The following is an 18,895-nucleotide window of genomic DNA, read 5'->3' on the forward strand; positions in this document are numbered from 1 at the left end:
CCTGATGCCCATCTCTTTTTCACTTCCAGAGGATCCTTAAGTTACGTTACCTTTTGCTTAGGGCTGTATGTTTTGAAAAAAGCAGTTGTTTTCCGCAGGTTTAAACACCAGATCTCAAGGGAGAGCCCTCCACTTGTATTTTACTGCATACAGCTGGTGAATTGCTACAATTTATAGCTGGAAAATTTAAGTCATCTGGCCCAGCTGCGTATTTTACTTGGCCTAAAGTCCATCAGGGAAGACCTCATTATTTACTGGATATTGTTCACAGTGTTGCACATTTCGTGCCTACAGATGACTATAAAAAAGGCCACAAACACTCTGCTTCAGCAGCGAATGGCCTGAGTCACCAATTGTCTTGGCTCACACACGTGCAGCAGGGTCCTGTGATCAGTGCTAATTGTGGCTGTTGCCAGCTCTGCTGATGGGGTTTATACAGACCCACCTCAGCGTCTGCATCCCTGCCGGGCCTCTTGCTGGCTGCGTGCACCGGGAAGCCAGGTCTGGAAGTGGGGAAGGGTGGAGAAGGGTCTGAGCACGACACCAGCAACCAGAGCCCCTCGTCAGCAGAGCAAAACACCCCCTTGGCTGCACACCTCATCTGCCTGGGATGAAAACAGCAACCTGCTGCTTGAACAGTGAGTGACAGAAGGCATCCCGCTCCCTCCCTTTTCACCCCTTATACAGGAGCACACAATTATCAAGTATTTAACCATTTGCCTGCTGAGGAGCTCTGAGCCAGCATACAACCTTAGGTACTGCACGTGCAGAAAGGGAAAACCAGGCAAGCCTTTCTAGGTTTTAAAACGGCCTGAAGGCAAGCGCGAAAGTAGCTATTACATGCTGTGCTGCTGGCTGCCCGGCCCGGCTATTAGCAGCACCGCAGGAGCAAGACCCCTTTGCCAGCCGCACAAAGCAGGCCGCTTGGAGCGTAGGCAGCAACCGAGCAAATGAATGGGAAAAGCCAGGCTACTCTCATCAGCTGTCTTTTATAAACACAGGGCAGGCCGTGAGACCACTGGGGGTGGCCCTCGCTGCTCCCCAGGCCCCGACCCCCGCCACTGCAGCGGCCTGGGCCTGCGCGGGCAGCAGCGGCCTGAGGGCCCGGCCTGGAAGTTCGGCCCGGCCTCACCGAAAGCACTCCCAGGAACGGGTGGGAGATGGATGGGGCGGCGCCTCGGGAGCCCCCCCAGCGCTGCTTTGCGGTGCTGCCCCCCGGGAGGAACCGCTGAGGGGCTGCGCCGTCCCCCTCTCGCCCCCGCCGCCATCTCCCTCCCGCCGGGCCCGCCCCGTACTGCGCACGCGCCGCCCGGCCTGACCCCTCTCGCCTGCCGTAGGTCACGTGATTCCCCCCGTGGCCGGCGCCGCCGGCAGCGATGGCGGCCACCAGGTACCGGCGGTTCCTGAAGCTCTGCGAGGAGTGGCCGGTGGAGGAGACCAAGCGGCAGCGGGACCTGGGCGTCTTCCTGCGGCAGCGAGTGGCCCAGGCCTTCCGCGAAGGGGAGAACACGCAGGTGAGGGCGGGGAGGGGGGAAGGTGGCACCCCCGCGGCGGCCGCGGCCTGCGAGGTGTGGGGGGGGCGAGGCGGGGCCTGGGCCGCGCAGGCGCCTCCTCCCTCACGGTAGTTTAACGGTCGGTGTGAGGAGGCTGTGGCGGTTTTTGGGCGTAAACCCTGGGATCTTGGTGCTGACGCGGGGTTTTTTTTCGGAGCTTTCGCGGTTACGGTTGAGAAGGTTGTGCCTGGGTGGCTCCGCTGTGAAACGGGCCTCCCTCGAGTCTCCTCAGGGCCCCCCGCAGTCTCCCTCCGTTCTCCTCAGGGCCCAGGACAGGCCTTTAAAACACAGGCCCCAGCAGCCATGCTGTGTTTCTCGCACAGGACAAGCTGCGGTGTATGCCACGTTCTTCCGCCATTTACACTGCGTGCTTTGGGGAGCGCTATTCCCGTGATTATGGAAGTGGGATACAAAGCACTGTGAATTTGTCAACAGCGTGCTGGAATCCAGTTAGTTAGTGTCTTTTGCTTACCGTGATGGTAGGATGATAGTGCAATGCAGTCTGTAGTGCATGTGCATTGTTAGGGTGTAGCGATTATAAAATTGGATTCCAGCTGCAGTTGTAATTGTGTTGGAGTTCAGGCTTTGGTGCTGAAATAAATCAAAGAAGCTAATGCTTGACTTGGGCTGCAGACCTTTACAGGCTTGGAGGTGGTGCTGTGGAATGGAAATGTACCCTTTCTTAGCATAAAAACACTGTTCCAGATATGCATTTTCTACTTCAAGGGGCCATTATAGGCACCTAATTCTATATTGGTCACCGGAATAGTCTGCAGCAGACATTTCGGAAAGTGCTTATTGCTTTTTTGTATGCTTAGGACAGCTGAATTTGCTGCACCAATTGGCTGCAAGACCCCAAAGCTGCCACTCATCTTGAAAATCTAAATTGATGCCTGCAGCACTGATGTCAATTTGTATGTATAAAGGCTTCATACGGCAAAGGGAAATGTACTGGCAGACAGCAGAAGGAATGTGAGAAAAGAACTAGAACCATAAAGGATACTTTATCAGTCTAATGTCTGTTTTATTCATGTGGAATAAGACTTGCTGATTTTATGGGGGGAAGATACTGTTTCTGCTACCCATTTAATAGCTATTTCTGCTATCACTACTAAAACACTAGCGGGGTCATTTGAAATGTGACTGCAGAATGTGTTAAGCTGAAGATCACCTGCAGTGTGATGGTGCTTACTCTTGACAGTCTGTCTGTCCCTATATCCTCTCTCCTGCAGCAGCCATTTCCTACTGAATAAGCAGAGCTTTTCCTTAGTTTTCCTAGTTTGCATAGAGGAGGCTGAACCTGTGCCAATGTCCCAAGGACAGATAAGCTGTGTCATTTTATCCTGACGTGTTTCTGTTGATACTATTCTTATCTGTGTATCCATTTTAATCATTTATGTTTGATGTCATCGAGCAGCAATGCAGAGTTCTGGTCGAGTTGGCCCCCATTGTAAAATAGAAAAACGAGATGACGTGCCATCACGCTGCTAAATAGATGTCCCTGCAAGGCAGATGCACCTGTCTGAGGCACCTAGCAGAGGTTTAGGTATTAGCAAAATCTTTCCAACTTACTCGACCAAAATAGAAATCCATTTACCCTTCACAAGCTGTTCAGTGTCTTTCATGTTGCTTTTGCCTAACCAATTATAAACTATTTTTAGCCAGCACCGGGATTTTCTAAATTCCGTCCTAGTGCATGATCCTATTTGATGCTTTAGAATAAAACAGACGGCAAAACTGGCCTGTGAGCAAGAAGTCTCACAGATTTCACAGCAGTGGCCAATAAACGTGAGAAGAAAACTGTCCAGCAATGATCTCATTAACTGTGTATTCACAGTTGATCTGTCAAATCTTTTCGAGCAGAGTTTAAGGTCCATTCTGGAAATCACATGCCTTGTTATTCTTGTAGGGCAAAGTGGTGAGAAGTGGAGGGGAAAGAAATTGATCTGCATTCTGGAGCGGCATATTAGGGGTCACCAGCATCCTTCATTGCACTGAGAAGTCACCTAAGCTGCTCCCTGACTGTCCTTCTCACTAGCCTTGAAATAAGGTGGTCTCATTTAAGGCTTGTGTGCTACTTTTATCCGTTTCCAGATCGCTGACCCGGAAACCTGTGACCGAATGTATGAGAGCTTAGTCAGAATCCACACCAACTACTACAAAAACAAGGTGAGCTTGGGCATTAGCCATCACCCCTCTTTTAGGGGGTGAGTCACCATCTACTGCAGTTGGGTGCCTCGTCCCAGCAGGGTTTCTGGGAACATCTAACGGACAAACGAGCAGTGAGGTGGATGCAGCACTACCTGGTGCCTTTGGTCACTCTGGGAAAGCTGCAGACACCTTGGCCTCTGGGACATGTCTGAACAATGCAGATGATAGTTCTTGGTATGAGCGAACAAAATTTTTAGAGTTTGACTGAAAATAAGCTCACTGTATGGTGACGTTTTTACCTTCTTTAATGCACTACAAGTAACATCTTTTTCTCTCTCTCCTTCTCTCACCTACTTGGTCATTTACGAAGTATCCACGCCTGAAAGACACAAGCTTCACCGGAGTGACAGTAGAAGATTGCAAGATGATACTAGCAACAGGTACTAATACTGTGCTTGATTTCAGAATAAGTCAGTGCAGGAGATAAAGTACATTCTCGTCTTTGTGGTCTTTCTGCAACATTTCTACTAAACACCAGTGACTAAAGGACAGAATGGTACTGCCAAGCAAGTGTATTAGGGTGTTTAATGAGGAGCACAGGAATAATTGAGGAGATCTTCACTAATCTATCAGGGCGAAAAGTCGATTGTATTTTGCACTGGGCAGGAACAGCAGAGGGTTTGCAAGGGCTCTTTGAGATCAGATAGTAGGAGCTACGTGAAAGGAATGCATGTTTGCTACATCATTCGAAAAATTCTCAGCTTCTGTTTCACCACAGTCAAATTCCCTTTAGTGTTTCTCCTTTTGTATTAGACTTTGAGAAAAAAGAGGGTACCATGATAGAGAAATACTCTCAGCCAGATCATTTATTAAGTGCCATGTAGGAAGCTAGTGCAGTTTGTTCTGCTCCAGTTCCTAACTTTGATTGCAGTGCGTGGAAACTGAATATTAGTTGTTAGCGATAAGGGACTCCCCGCACAATTGATTGGAAGGGAAAACAAACTGGCCTCAGGCCCTGAAATAGAAATTCATTAAGATGTAAAGTCAAAAAAGGAAAATATATGTAAGGCAAAGCTTTTATAAGAGGGCTTTCATTCCTTTGCTTTTCTGCTTTTCTTCCTCTTTCCCCATCTCTCTCTCTCTCCTTCTTTTGCAGACATTCTGAAACAGATGGAAGACATGAAAAAAGGGACATGGAAAAAACTGCGAGAAAAGTTTTATGCCAAGAAACCTGAGGAGGACTCAAAGTGATAGGCTAACTCCCAGATTCTCCACTGTATATATTCCTAAAGCACTGTATGTTGCCATGATGAATAAAACCATTTATTCCTCTTAGCAACAGCATTTTTGTTCAGACCTACACCTTACACCCTTCATTTTTAGTGCCCCCTCTTTTTTTCATGCAAATCTAGGACATAACACACCTGTGCTGAAATCAGTGTAGTGTAGAGGAAAGAACTTTGTGGTGTTAGACCAGATCCTTTGTGGTATGAAAAGTAGAACAACCAGGAGATGCACAGAGCAAGTGGGTGCAACCATGTTAGCTTTAAATTTGCTTGTGACGATAACAACGGTGATGATGTGAAAACGTAGCTATGCTTGTGTTTCTGTCTGTTGGCACTGGTAACGCTGAAATTGAGGGGGGGATAATTTTAATTGTCACATTTATTTTCCTTTTGAGAAGACACAGGAGAGGACTGAGGGTGACTGTTTACCATGGTGACAGTGGAGCAGTGTAAGAGTTTAACTGAGATTTCAATCAAGTGCTGCATCGGTGTGTTGCTGGTTGAGCTACCTATATGCACATTTCCCTCAGCGGGAAGAGGCGGTTCCGTATGGCTTGCTGCGTATCTGAGGGACAAAGATAGGTTGGTATATAGGGCCATAAGCAAATTTCAGGTATGATTAGTCCATTGCTGTGGCCTATTTTTATTCCTTTTTAAAGCTTTAATGCTTGCATCAGTGTCTATTCTGGGGAGGCAGAGGACCGTAGTTGGGGTGGCTACAGCACTGCTTGGCTTGGGAAGGATGAGTGTCTAGAGCACAGCTATGCCAGGACGCTGCTTGGCTCCCGGCAGCACCAACAGCTGCTCCTTTTTATGTATTTGAACAGTGTTTTCCTGGCAAGTAGTGAAAGAATTTGAAACTTTGCAGCAGGCTCTAATCCAAACCTTCAGAAAACAAGGCTGGTGTTCAAGGTAGTTTTCATGGTAGCGTTTTTCTTCAACTCCTGACTGGAGCATCGTACTATATTTTAATGTTTAGCAGCTGGAGCAGTGAGCATTGGGTTGTGGAGCACCTTGGGTCTTTGGATTGTTCAGTATTTCTATTTGTAACAACCCCATTACATACCGGAGTACACAGGAAGGGCACTTTCTTTACCATGTTTAAGTTTTTATTGTAACATGATTTTGTATTTAATTTAGTTAAGGCAATTTACATTTTAGTTCTTAAGTAACAACAATAACAAAAAAAAATTAATAATAAAACATTACACCAGAGATGAAACTAAAACACAGGACACCCCTTCACAGTGAACTCCTGTAAACCTGCAGTCTCCTACTCTACTGCCCAGATATCCTTGGTCCACAGAAGGCAAAAGACTAGTTCACACTAGTACAAGCTTGGATACTCATCCTCGTCTGGTGAGTTAAATTAACAAATCCACCTCCTTGAGTTTAGCTCCTCTTTCCTGCACCACAGTGATGAACGGAATTCTTTCAATGGAGAAGGATCAGCATGGGGCAGGTACGGTAAATACGATGGCTGGTTTGCAAAGATCCACATGTACTAGTGCCACTCTTGGAATAAGTTAAATACTGCAGCCCTACAGCTAGTTACACTACACCTGAGGCCACCAGAATGTAGTGCATGGAGATAAAGATACAACCCTCCACATTTGCAAAATAAAGAGTTATTGCAATGAGGAATAGAAGTCCTGTATAATTTATCTTCCTACAAGGGCGTTAGAGTAACGTGTGGGTCCAGGTATCGTGAGGAATCCTGGCCAGTCCCTGGTTCCGGAATTGCTTACAAGCGCTCTAGGGAAAATGTTGACTGTGAAGCTCTTCCGCGTGGTCTGTCTTTTCTCTGACAGTGACGTCCATGCGTGGAACCCAGGAATAAGCAGCCTCGTTAGCTGACACATATGTGTAGTCCCTCGGTGGGTGAAGCCGATGCTTCTTCTCCATCTTAGTGGTTCATGGTGTTCTGGACATCCACAAACCCCATCCTTTGTCTGCGCTTCCGTTGCTCTGTCATCTAGAGTTCAAACAAGGCCACGAGTGAGGTAGGAAACCAGGTCGCCTTTAAATTCACTAACATGCTCCCCACCGGTGTCTGACTGACCAGCCTGCTTTTAGCATCTGCCAGTCAACCCTGCGAGGTTGACTCTAGCTGATGAGGAAGTAAAGCATCGAAAAGCACTTGGCCCAAGTGGCCCAGACCCCCCAAAAAGAGCTGCAGGAGCCCTTTGCTTCGTGTCTGAAGTTGTGCTGGCCTGGGCTGGTTCTGCCTCCTGTTCCTTGGAACAGGTGTCTATTTTGGAAAGGACAGCGGGTTTCTATAGTCAGGCGTTCCTCAAGTGTTCCTATTTTTAAAAAATGTTAAGTACCTGTTCCTTCAGCTCATTCAGCTGGGAGGTGAGATGCGACACCAGCTTCATCGTGGTGTTGAGCTTGTCTTGAAGATTGCGGATCTCATTCTGCTCCCCTTCCCCTTCATTGCTGACCAGCGACATGGCTCGCATCCGGGGGAACCAGTCAAGGTTCTTATTCTGGAAAGGCGACCATGGAAAATGGGAGTTGGAGAGGGGGTGAGGAGGAGGGAAGAGACTGGTAGGATTTAACAGGACACCTGCTGCTGCTGCTTAGGGATTAAAGAAAGTCTCAAAGGCTCGTTTTGTCTGTATATTTGCGAGTTTTCAACAAATAGTCCATTTCCAGCTTTTTTTTTCCTTACAGCCTTCTGGGCTCAAGTTCAGAAGTTTTTCTTTTCTAAGTTTCCTTTCCCTCCCTTCTTGCCTTGAAATCACCTTGAAGTAAGTCCCACTCTCTACTCTTGGTTCTGCCCTTGGTTCAAACGCGCAGCACAAAACACCCAACAGACAACGTGCTGCTGGCTGAGACGGCGAAGTGGAAATAACCAGCTAAGAACGAACTAAGGCACAACAACGTTACTAAATATTTTCCAAAAGCTCCTTCTCAAAACTGGTTTTTTCTTTGGCGAGCCCCTTGTTCTCAGCTATTTCCCCGGGGCAGGCAGGTTGCAAGAGTGGAAGAGCTTCCCCGAGAGGACGCGTACCTTTATCATCTGCGCCACGTAACTCTCCGGCCCTGTGTAGTCTGTCTTGTTCTTCACTCGCACCAGCACTATGAAGTACAAGTAGTTCCACATGTTGTGCTCGTATTTAATATGCTCTTCAAAGGACACCGTCTTGTTGTCAAACTTGTCCCTTTCGAGTCCTGGGAAAGGCAGCGGAGAGCGGAGAAGGTGGAGGGAGGAGGCGAGGAGAAGGGAAGGAGCGAGCAAGCAAACACATGCGAAAGGAAGTACAGATAATTGCATCCTCTCCCAGGTGTGACTTTCAAAAAGTGCTTGTAATAATTAGTTGGCATTTAGCACACAACAAGCATCCCGAACAGGGGGAAAATAACCCAGTTGTGTGTTCAGGAGGCTTCTATTTGAAGAACTACTAGCTCTGCTCCCTGCCTATGTATCTAAAAGCATAAAATGCACCCAGTGGATCTTTTAAGAAAAAAGCAGTTAGGTTTATCAGGTTTTTCCTTTTTTTTTTTTTTGTGGTGGTTTTTTTTTTTTGGTTGCTTTCCGATGACTGAAAGCATTCCAGAACATTTTCTGTATTTTATTTCATTAGTAATATGGTGCTTTTTTTTTCCCCCCTCCCCAAGAACTCCACGGTGTGGCGTTCAGTGTAACGCCTCATTAGCGGAAAGCCAGGACCAATACAGATAATTTCCCCTCTCGGTTTGGGTCCTTGGTTAAGCCTCCTCACACTGCAGTGACCCATCAGTGAACAGATTTAAGTTTTTGCTGTGAACCAAATGAAAAGCAGAAACCAGCTGAAACCCCTCTCCCCCCCCTCAACCTAAAAAAGTTTTGGGGCAATTCCTCGACAGCGAGGTCCCAGCGCTCACCACAGATGAAACACGTCGTCTTCAGTATCTCTTCCTTCTTTTGCTTCTCGCTTCTCAGATCAGCAAAGGTGTCAATAATGACCCCAAAGATGAGGTTCAGGACGATAATGATGACAATGAAGAAGAAGAGGAGGTCATAGACAACCCGGGCGGGAAACAAGGACTCCTGTAATGGATGGAAGGGATAAACGTGGGTCTCTTGCACACCTCTCCCCGAGCCACGCTAACCGTGCTGCCTCGTTACACAGGCCATGGCTGAGGGGCCCAGGTGAGGAGGAATCAAGGGTGTGATGGGGAAAGCGAGGAGAAAAGCACTGGGGGAGAGTATGGGGGATAGAGCTGGAAGTGTCACAGTCTCCAGGGAGGGAGGGCAGCTGCGCAGCGGTAAACGCAGCGGGACTTGGCAGAAGAAAGGGGTCCCGCATGCTGCCCAAACTCACATCCTTCGACGGCTTCCGCAGAATGTCACCCACGCCCCCTCCGTTCCTCAGGCCGTGGTTCAGGACAGTGACGATGCACATGAGCAGCGTGTCGCAGGCGCGCTCCCACTGGTCAGCCTCTGTTTCTAGAGGGAAATAAAAGGGAAAACCCAGAGCATAGACAGGGAGGAAGTACCAGGGCATTCCAAAGAACCTAGAGCTGCGGGGATGACTCCTGCTGCAGTGGCAAATCCCCTGGGAGCAGATGCTCTTTGTGCATCTCCCAACCAGCAACTTCCCAGCAGCTCCTCCAGCTTGATTCCTGCTGTGGAGGTGTTTGGCTGAGCTCTCCCTGAAGCTCCCGCTTCCTTTGTGACTAAACTGAATCTACTTCAACATATTTTTTATGCCATGGTCAGTGCAAAATTTGCAGGCCTCTTGCCAGAAAGTGAGTTGTTTGTTTCCAGCTTTGAAAAGCTAGGATTTTTCTGAGCTCGCTGACAAACCAGGCAGCCAACCGACTGTGCTGCTCCCAGTCAACCTTTCTAATGAGCTCACTTACCTTCCAAGGCAGTGGGCACAGCAGAGCAGCTAATTTTGTCACTGCTGCATGACTCCATGAAGGTCTCCATGTTCCTTTGCATCCCCAAGGGGTCACCTGCAAGTAAAAGAGACCGCAGCCGTGCCAGAGCATCAGCTGGCTTTACTAAAGCTCTTCATTGCTGTCGCGGGTGCTTTTCAACTGCCTCTTCTTGTAGCTTTCAAGCTTCTTGAGAAAAAGTTTCTTTCTTCTCCTAGCTTTTTCTAGGCTTTGAAGCTTTTGCTTGAGTTTCAGTTAAGACTCTACAGTGCTAAAACTTCATTTGCCGCTCTCCACCCCCTGCCATCACTCCTAGCCCCAAAACCCTGCTCCCTGCAGCACAAGGTCCTTAAGTTGGCACAGGCAGCTGTCTTCTCTGCTAACCCCAACACCAGTGCCACCAGGAGTTTGTGCCACGGGTGTAAAACCCATGATGCACACAGAGACACACGGGTGGTTTTGCAGCCGGGGCTCATGCACTGGTCCAGCTGCATAAGGGGACCCAGCTCTGCCTGGCCCCTCTCTAGCCCGAGAACTGCAGCCAACGAGGGCAAGGGCTGACCAACCTTTGGCTTTGCTGTCCGGCAGCCGGTCCACCTCCAGGATGAAGTCATCCTTCAGGAACAGGAAGCCCACGATGGAGAAGAGGTAGACGAGGATGAGAGCCAGGAGGGCTGTCAGCAGGATGGAGCGCCCGTTCCGCGTCACGCTTTTGATGACATTGAACAAGGTCTCCTCACGGTAGATCAAGTCAAAGAGCTGAAAGGACACAGGAGCAAAGAAATGCTGGGGGGGGGGCGGGGAGTGCTTTTCTTGACAATGCCTGGCCTACCTATATCCCCTTTTATCCCGAGATCTTGGATCACTCAGCAGACCTTGACTAACTTTCACATAAAGCGTTTAAGTTTCCCAGCTCACTGTGGGGAAGCGGAGGAGAATGAAGTGACTTATGCACAGCAGGAGAGGCAGGAACAGGACACACGCACCCTGCCTCTGCCCTCACCAGCTCACGTTGTCTCCCAGCTGACCCAGATAAAGCACACGGTGGAGATTAGAAAGAGAGAGAGATAGCAAAAGACCAGGAGAGAGACAGTAATAGATACTGTCGGAAGGCAGAGAGATCAGCCTACGCGAAGATTAGAGCACAGCGAATTGTTCTCACTGCTGTTATCAATCAGCCCCTGGATGGTGTCACAAGAACCTTCCAGCTTCTAACAGGGCTGACAGGTTACTTCTGTGCCCCAAACATCTGCATTTATCGTACCAGGATGCTGTAGAAGAGTTCGTGCACAAAGAGTCCCAGGACGCTCGTCAGGATGTAGCCAACGTGGTAAAGAAACTCCACATCCATGATCATGGCCTTGTAGCCTCGGATGAAGGTCCCACGGTTGCCCACGAAGCTCACCACAAACACAATCTTGTTGGTCAGCTGGGGAACAACCAGAAATGGGAGGGAGTGGGGTTTGCTGCGCTTTATGAATGCGGAACAGCCTCCTGTGCTACGGGATGCCATGCTGCTCTTCCAGCACACGGAGAACTTACGTTGAGAGCTCCCAGTATATTGAGAGTGAGTCCAATCCCCAGGTAATAGATGGATCGCAAGATCAGTGCCACGAGGAGCGGTCTGACACCGTAGCGCTTGGTGAACAAGGCCATGATGGAGAAGCAGATCAGAATCCAGAAGAGCAGGGAGATCAGTGGGGAATCCAGCACTCCTGGGAAGAGGAGAGCCACAACAATTAAATGGCACGAGATGAAATCCATGCTGCCAATCGGACACCGTGCTGCTGTCCTGAAGAACTAACGTGCTGATTATCAGAGGGAAGAAAGAAAAATGACGCTTGACTGCAAAGACTAGTGTTGACCAAGATGGTTCTCAGTGATGCATTTTTCTGACATCTTTTATCTGATATCTCAAAACCACTGTAAATGACGGAGGCTTTGCCTGACAGCAGGTCCGTGCGCTGGCACCGCTTCCCCCGTTTTACAGGCAGGGAAAGCGCAGCCCAGGGAGAAGAGACTTTTCCCTAAGAAGGAAGCAGTAGGAGGGCTGGCGACCAAAATCGTGACTCAATCCCTTCCTTTGACCAGCCGCGAGGACTTGGGGCTTTAGGAGTCAAAAGGAGACTGAGGTTGGGGAGATTACAGGTAAGGGGACCAGTTCCCCTGCATACGAGGGTCCCCTTTTTCTTCCACCTCGAGGAGCAGCAGACGCCGGGCCACTTACCCATGGAAGTGGCTTCAACGTAGGGGTAGAAGAAAGCAATGATTATGTTGATGAAGACAGCCAGGTTGAAGGAAATGCTTCCCCAGAGAGTCATTCTGCGGGAGAACCAGTACATCAGCGGCATGCCTGGGGGGAGAGGAGGCAGACACACAAACTTCAGCCAACCTGCGGCCAACCGGGGAAGGCTTTGTCCTCCCAGACACCCGAAGGGTTGGGCTCGGTACAGCTAGTGGGCCCGGAGGGACCCTTGCCTCCCACTTCCTTCAAAACATTAATAAAAGCTCCCTGCTCATCTGCTGAAATAGCAGTGCAAGTTCAGAATGTTACTGCTCACGATTCTTGGCTTCTCGGCCCTTTGACCTGCTCTGGCACCTCGGAATCAGATCGGCTCCATCCTCCTCCTCACCTTCCTCCCCACCTCCCACCTCCCACAGCCTCGCGTCCTTCAAAACAACAGTATCTTTGTGTTTTCAGCGCTGGTGCTGGTCCCAGAGGAGACCCAGCCAGCAATTTCCCATCCATACTAGAAACTTGTTTCCTGCCGAATTCCTAAGATAGTTTTGACTGGATCGGCAAGTGTTTTCAGAGCTGCTACACTGCCCCTTAGCTGCATCGCAGTATTTATAATGTGACTCTCTACTGAGCTCCTGTTATTTTTAAGCCAGAATTTCCTTCCTGATGCAGCCCTGAAAGCACCTAAGCAGGTCTGCAGGGTGCGGAGAAATGAGTTTTATTTCCCACGTGTAGCTGCTAGACCCGGCTTAGGAGAAGGCAGCTGAAAGCAAAGGAAGAGAGGGCTTTCCAGGGGAAAACACCTGCAGGTGTAATCCCAGGGAATGGGCTGCAAGATGGATTTCAGACGGCTGAGCAACTGCACTAACGGGCATGGAGGAAATACATCCCTGGGATCGTGATGAACCTCCGCTATCTGCAAACTGCCGCGTGTGTTGTGCTCTACAGAGCAAGGGGCACAGGCTGCTCGGAGATCTCATCTCCAGGCTGCTGCCAGGAACCCTTTCAAAGCAGGGCTGCCCCCCGTTTTCACACCGGGGGCTACTGGAAGCGCCCGTGCTGGCCGGGGGGAGCCCGAAGGGAAGGTCTGCCTTGCTCTTACTGCGCAGTTTCTTCTGCCATTCCATCTCGTTGTGGAGGAAGGACGACTGGTCGAAGAAATCACTGACTTTGCTGCCCTGCTCGTCCTGCTCCGTGGTGGTGAAGAGCCGGTACTTGGTCTCCTTGGTGAGGAACTCGCAGATGCCGGGCACCGGGAAGATTATCTGCTCCATGCTCCGGTCCAGGCGCACAATCTGCAGGAAGCAGGGCCAAGGGGAGGGCGCCGTCAGATCCTGCCCCTGCCAGGCTTTGGTTTCCTCTTTCCTAGACCCAGCTGTGCCTTCCCCCCTCTCCCTCCCACTCCACCGGCATCCAAACATCACGGACCACTCGTCTATAACGCTACAAATGGCCCCAGCAACGGCAGCCCTGGCTGTGCTGGAGGAAAGCTGAGACTGCGCGAAGCCTTGCAAGGAGATCCGCGCTGGCGAGCGGGGACGGGGCTGCTGAAATGGGGCAAGAAAGGAAGGGTCTGGGGGGCAGCTCGTTCTCCCCATGGGCTCTGTGAACCCCTCCAGCTCTCTGCAGAGCAAAAGGCCCCTCTGCTTCTTGCCAGCGTAGGGATGGGACGGCTCCTAGTGCAAAATAACCAGCCGGAGCACACGTGGGATTCACCGGCCACGTGCCTACTGGCAACCCAAGAGCTTACGAGGTCTTGCCTCAATTTGGGAGGTGTGTTTCTCGTAATACGCCAGCGGATCCTCTTCTTCTTCCTGGACCGGGGCCGTCGACTTCAGCATCTGCGTCAGCTGCTTGTTGTTCAGGCTGAGCTGGGATGCGGGGAGAGGGGGAGAGGATGAGAGCGGCCTCAGCCAGGTCTAACTCTGCACTGACAACAGCGTTCCTCAAAGATCTACCAAAGCTGATGAGGTTTCAGGGAAAAGCAAATGAATTAAAGCTTCCTAAAGGGTTACGAGCCCTCCCTGAGGTGACAGACACTCGATTCCCTGCAATAATTACATCCAAATGCTGCTAATCCACAAATTACAAATCAATGCGCGTAAAACCCCAGGGAAATCATATTACTGCTGAATCTCGTTTGGGATCTAAGGCACATAGGCAAGACACGACAGCAAAGGACTCAGCCCTTCCTTTTCTGAAGGCAAGGGGAGAATGTGGGTACCGGCAGGACCCCATCAGGGCCACCAGCCTGTCCCTGCGGTGAGCTGGACATCACCCTACGGCTGAGCCTTCCTTGGGGAGCCCCGCAAGTACAGCTCTCCGCAGCGTGGTTATAAAAGCTGCAGATGCCTTTGGGCTTGTAGTTTGGGCTACGAGGGCACCAATAAGTCTTTCTTTCTTTAGTCCCCCTAGGAAACACCAAAACCCATCAAATCTTAAACAACGAAACCCAGGGTGGCTCAGCAAGGGTGGGAGACTCTTTGGAGTCTTCGGTCAGGGTGGCTTGAAGGGGCTCTGCCTCCCTTCCCGAGTCCCCTCCGTACCATGGACGAGATGCCCTCCTCCTCCTCCTCCTGGATTCGCTTCACCGGCTTCAGGAGCTGCTGCAGGGACTTGTTGTGTCGGGAGAGCTGGAAGAGGGACAGCGATAGCTGGGTGAGCCCCGGCTGGCGAGCAGCCACCGGCGCCCAGGGGAGCGGGATGGCAAGCCTTGGGGCGGCTTTTCACAGGAGCCAAAAGCACGTTTCCCAGCCATGCCTCCCCAGGGGGGCCAGCCTGGCTGGAGAAAATGTAAATAAATACAGAGGAAAATGTGCCCAGCACGGCACGGGGAGCCCAGCCTGGCAGGGACCCTGCTGTCACAGCTCAGTACCTGCAGTGCCAGTATATAAATGTTGTGGCCGACTTCCCGGGGGGAAACCTCGGCATTTTCACACTCCTCCTCCTGCAGATAGGCCTTCTTAATCACATCGACCTGGAAGGCAGCAGAGGGATAGTGAGCTTCTCCCCATCTCCTTGCCTCCTTTTCCTCCTCTGGCCACGAACGGCTGTGGGAAAACCGTTAAGTATGGATGCTTGTGCCAAAGACGGTGACCAGCAGTATGGAAGATGAGACGGTTATTGGATTGCAAACGAGAAACTGCATCAGGACCCATAGGCAGAAGAGCAATGGGCCAGGGGGAGAGGCTGGGGGCTCAGCAGGGCAAGGCTGGGGGTGTCTCACTGTCAGCCCTTACCAGTTCCTGCGGGCGGAGGCTGATGAGGATCCGCTCGGCGTTTTCGCTGTCGTGTCTGCTCTCCATGAGGGCCAAGAGGAGCTTGGAGGCATTGTCCTGGCGAGGAGAAGTCCTTGCTGAGGGGAGCAGTGCCTTGCCTCTGCCCAGGGCTTCGGAGTGGGCAGAACCTCCCTCGTGCCCGGGTCAGCTGTATCTCCCCCGTGCTAGAGGCATCTGAGCCCCACACGGTGGAGATGCACCAGCCCCATCCCACCAAGCCCACGTGCTCCCACACTCGAGGACCTGACACATGCACAGTCCCTGCTACAGCGGCCACCTCACCCCGCAGCACGCCCCATGGCCATGCCACTAAGCTGGAGCCCGTGGAGCGACGCACACATGCGTGCCCACCATCCCAGCCCGTCCCCCAGGCTCTGCCCACCTTCAGCTGCAGGACCAGGTCCATGCGGTACTTGCAGAGGGGGCTGATGTCGTTGAGGATGAGGGCTGTGATGATGTCGATCCCATTGGACTCGTGGGTCACGATGCAGCTCTGGGGGGCAGGGAGCAACGCAATGCGTTATCCCATGGATGCTGCCAGTCCCCCCCGGCTTCACCCTCCAACACGGCTCAGGTCTGAAACGGTGCCCTGCCTACAGCACTGACCCGGCCCCATTACCCCAGGAGCCCCAAACCCCCCGTATCCCTGGAAAGGGCGCCATTTGCACCACTATATTATTCAACCCTCGTTTGCATCACCATATTATCTAGCCAAGCAGTAGCTCATAACGCGTGCAGCACCCTGTGCACCCTGGCATCCTCTGCTGCCCGCGTTCTGCTCCTCTTCACACACCGAAACCAAAAGCTGACCCTGTCTCTGCTGCTTTCTAACTCATCCCCCGCCTCAAATCCTCCCTCGGGCATCCCTGCCCAGCGGTGAAACGCCCCAGTCCCGCCGGGAATGCCCCAGCCCTGCTGGGATCCCCACAGACCTGGTTCTCGTGGCAGGGCCCCTGGCAGTACTCGGTGAGGGTCTCCAGGGTCTGGGTGATGAGGGCCACGTTGTACTCGTTGATGTAGAGGCCCAGCAGCCCCAGCCCCCCCGTGGTGCTGCCGCACATGATGTCGAGGAACTGCAGCGTCTCGCACACCAGGTTGTAGTTGGTTTTGTTGTTCTGGCACCGGAGGAAGTTCTGTCGAGCAAAGGCTGCAGTTACGGGACTGAGCGGCATCGCTCTGATGGGGGTGTCAGTCCGGATCCCCCTCCCCACGCCCCCTCCAGCTGCAGTTCGATGGAGAATTGGGCTGTAACGGACAGACCTCCAAGCACAGCACTCAGTCCCAGGGACACAGTCGTGCCGTGAACTTCCACAGCACTAAGAAAAGTTACCCGTATGGGACGATGCATTTACAGATGGGGAAACTGAGGCACAGAGCAACCGGCGCAATGGCTTTTTGGACCAAACTGAAGCAGAGCCCAGCCGTCCCACCCCCCCCTCCTGTGGCCTCTGCCCTGGCCCCCGTCCCTGGCAGCCCCCGTAACCAACCTGCAGGTCCCGGTTGTGGTTCTCGCAGAGCAGCTGCAGGAATCGCAGGATAGGCTCCATGATCAGGACCGTCACCCCCATTTCGTTGTTCTGACCCTGCTCCCCGGTGTCATGGCCCTTCCGAAACCCTATGGCCATTGGGTATCGGGAAGGGGTGCCAGGCATCAGGAAGGTGTCTCCTCGTCCTAGAGGGCAATCCAACCTCGTTAGCATGGGACCGTCCAACAAGACGGACGTTGGCTCTACCAAGGGGACACGGCCCTGTACCTTTGGTACCAGGGTCAGGCTCGTCTTTGTCCTCACGAGGCTTGTTCCCGATGTCACTCATGTTCACAGACACCGTAGACTTGGTCTCCTGCTGTGCCTTCTTCATCCGGTCGTGCAAAACTTTGAAGAACTTCTCAGACTTCTTGTCGCTCGTCATGAGGTTGTAAAAGGATTTCTGAGAGGAAGGAGGGGCAAGTCTCCATCATGGGGTCCAAACTGCCTGCCCCTCTGATTTGGTGACCTCCAACACTCAAGACCTTGTCTGAGAAAACCTGGCGAGCAGGTTTATTTCCATGCTACAACCCCGGACATCACAGTCCTCTTGGATTTACAGGGGTGGATCATCCCCTGCCGCTGTGTTTTCTTTTACCCTAAACACAGGGTTAGGGACAGAGCAAGCAGTGCTTGCAGCAGCTCCAGGCCTGGAGCCCCACTGGGTTTTGCACGAACAATTAATTTGTTGGCTTCCCTGCGAAAAAGGATTCAAGATAACCCACGAGTCATTGCCCAAGACCTGCAGCCCTGAGCCATTTTAGCAATACCCGGCAGAGGGCATCAGCATTACTCCAGAAACAACCTACGACAACCTGCCCCTGTCGCAGCACCCAGCCTTCCAGCTCCATCCAGCCACTGAGCTGGAAAACTCAAAATCAGACAGATTTCTGCAGTTCCTCCCCTGGCTAGCAAACACATGCAACCAAACAGTATCTTGGCCAAGCCTGCTACCCAGGGGCCAACCCAGGATGGAGGACTGCCCTGCAACCACATCTTCCAAGTGCTGGGGCCATGACGCCGCACCCAGCAAACTGTGGGTGCCCAATTCCCCCGGGGCTGGCGCCCACCACGCAGCCGGGGCTCAGCACCTGGATCTCGGTGTTGCCTCCATCCAACAGCCGGATGGCAAGCAGGATGCTCTCTTGGAAGATCTTCTCATTCTTGGTGTTCATGATGAGGTCAGCCACCAACTTGGTGGCCCCTTCTCGGTCCAGCCGGCACTGGACAGCAGCAATAGCGGACCAGTCCTGGTCTTGGCCTGCATGAGAGGACACGGATGGACGTGATGCTGTGGTAGTGCAGGAGAATGAGTACAGATAAACCACTGCCAGGGGCATCTCAGTCATAGAATCACAGAATGGTTTAGGTTGGAAGGGACCTTAAAGATCATGTAGTTCCAACCCCCTTGCCATGGGCAGAGACACCTCCCACTAGCCCAGTCACATCCCTTCATCTCCCCAAATCCCTTACTCCTACGGAGGTGGGGGAATGGAGACCAGATCTGATCCCATCATGGCTCAGGAGCTGGGAATTCAAGGTGTGTGTGAGCAGCGCAGAGAGACAGGGAAGGCGCAGGAGCCGGGCACTCACCTCCCCCAGCAGCATCCACGATTTCCCCTTTGGAGCTGGACTTCTTGTTCTGCAGGTAATTGTTCAGGAGCATTTTCCGCAGCAGGTTGCCCTGCCAAGACAAATAAACGTCATGAGTCTCCCAACGCCAAGGCCAGTGCTAAAGCGGAACATGGCTGAGCACCCGTGGGCTGCGGCGGGGAGGGCACTGCCAGCCTGGGTGACAGGGGCTGCAGGGCTGGGGATGCGCCACGGGACCATGGTGCTCACCCTCTCGCCATATCTGTTCCTCTTCACCAGCATCTGCTGGAGCGTCCTCAGCACCTTGATGCACAGCTTCTCCTCTGTTTCCATGAGGTCCTTGGTGTGCTGCACCAGCCTGGCAGAGCAGAGCCACCGTCACACGGTTGAGAGGGACAAG

General features: G+C 52.0%; 2 protein-coding genes across 2 annotated transcripts in view; one reads left to right on the forward strand and one right to left on the reverse strand.

Moving 5' to 3' along the window:
* The first annotated feature begins 1,337 nt into the window (after positions 1-1,337).
* Positions 1,338-5,039, forward strand: LOC128900200 (ubiquinol-cytochrome-c reductase complex assembly factor 2). The gene is made up of 4 exons (XM_054181023.1): positions 1,338-1,514; positions 3,648-3,722; positions 4,075-4,144; positions 4,861-5,039. The coding sequence occupies exons 1-4, from the start codon at positions 1,377-1,379 to the stop codon at positions 4,953-4,955; spliced, it is 378 nt and encodes a 125-aa protein (XP_054036998.1). The 5' UTR covers positions 1,338-1,376; the 3' UTR covers positions 4,956-5,039.
* Positions 5,040-6,077: 1,038 nt separating this feature from the next.
* The window catches only part of ITPR3 (inositol 1,4,5-trisphosphate receptor type 3), a 43,303-nt gene continuing 30,485 nt past the window's right edge, over positions 6,078-18,895 (reverse strand). The window contains exons 37-58 of the mRNA XM_054181016.1: positions 18,745-18,853; positions 18,496-18,586; positions 17,994-18,163; positions 17,131-17,305; positions 16,864-17,048; positions 16,309-16,509; positions 15,759-15,869; positions 15,338-15,433; positions 14,974-15,075; positions 14,645-14,731; positions 13,859-13,969; positions 13,201-13,393; positions 12,087-12,212; positions 11,402-11,574; positions 11,124-11,288; positions 10,426-10,618; positions 9,842-9,937; positions 9,301-9,425; positions 8,861-9,026; positions 8,007-8,167; positions 7,318-7,479; positions 6,078-6,965 (exon numbers count right to left, since the gene is read on the reverse strand). Of these exons, the coding sequence (XP_054036991.1) occupies positions 6,897-6,965; positions 7,318-7,479; positions 8,007-8,167; positions 8,861-9,026; positions 9,301-9,425; positions 9,842-9,937; positions 10,426-10,618; positions 11,124-11,288; positions 11,402-11,574; positions 12,087-12,212; positions 13,201-13,393; positions 13,859-13,969; positions 14,645-14,731; positions 14,974-15,075; positions 15,338-15,433; positions 15,759-15,869; positions 16,309-16,509; positions 16,864-17,048; positions 17,131-17,305; positions 17,994-18,163; positions 18,496-18,586; positions 18,745-18,853 (3,067 nt within the window). The 3' untranslated portion in view covers positions 6,078-6,896. The remainder of the gene's footprint in view (positions 6,966-7,317; positions 7,480-8,006; positions 8,168-8,860; positions 9,027-9,300; positions 9,426-9,841; positions 9,938-10,425; positions 10,619-11,123; positions 11,289-11,401; positions 11,575-12,086; positions 12,213-13,200; positions 13,394-13,858; positions 13,970-14,644; positions 14,732-14,973; positions 15,076-15,337; positions 15,434-15,758; positions 15,870-16,308; positions 16,510-16,863; positions 17,049-17,130; positions 17,306-17,993; positions 18,164-18,495; positions 18,587-18,744; positions 18,854-18,895) is intronic.

This window comes from Rissa tridactyla, chromosome 21 (assembly GCF_028500815.1).
Source record: "Rissa tridactyla isolate bRisTri1 chromosome 21, bRisTri1.patW.cur.20221130, whole genome shotgun sequence".
NCBI lineage: Eukaryota > Metazoa > Chordata > Aves > Charadriiformes > Laridae > Rissa > Rissa tridactyla.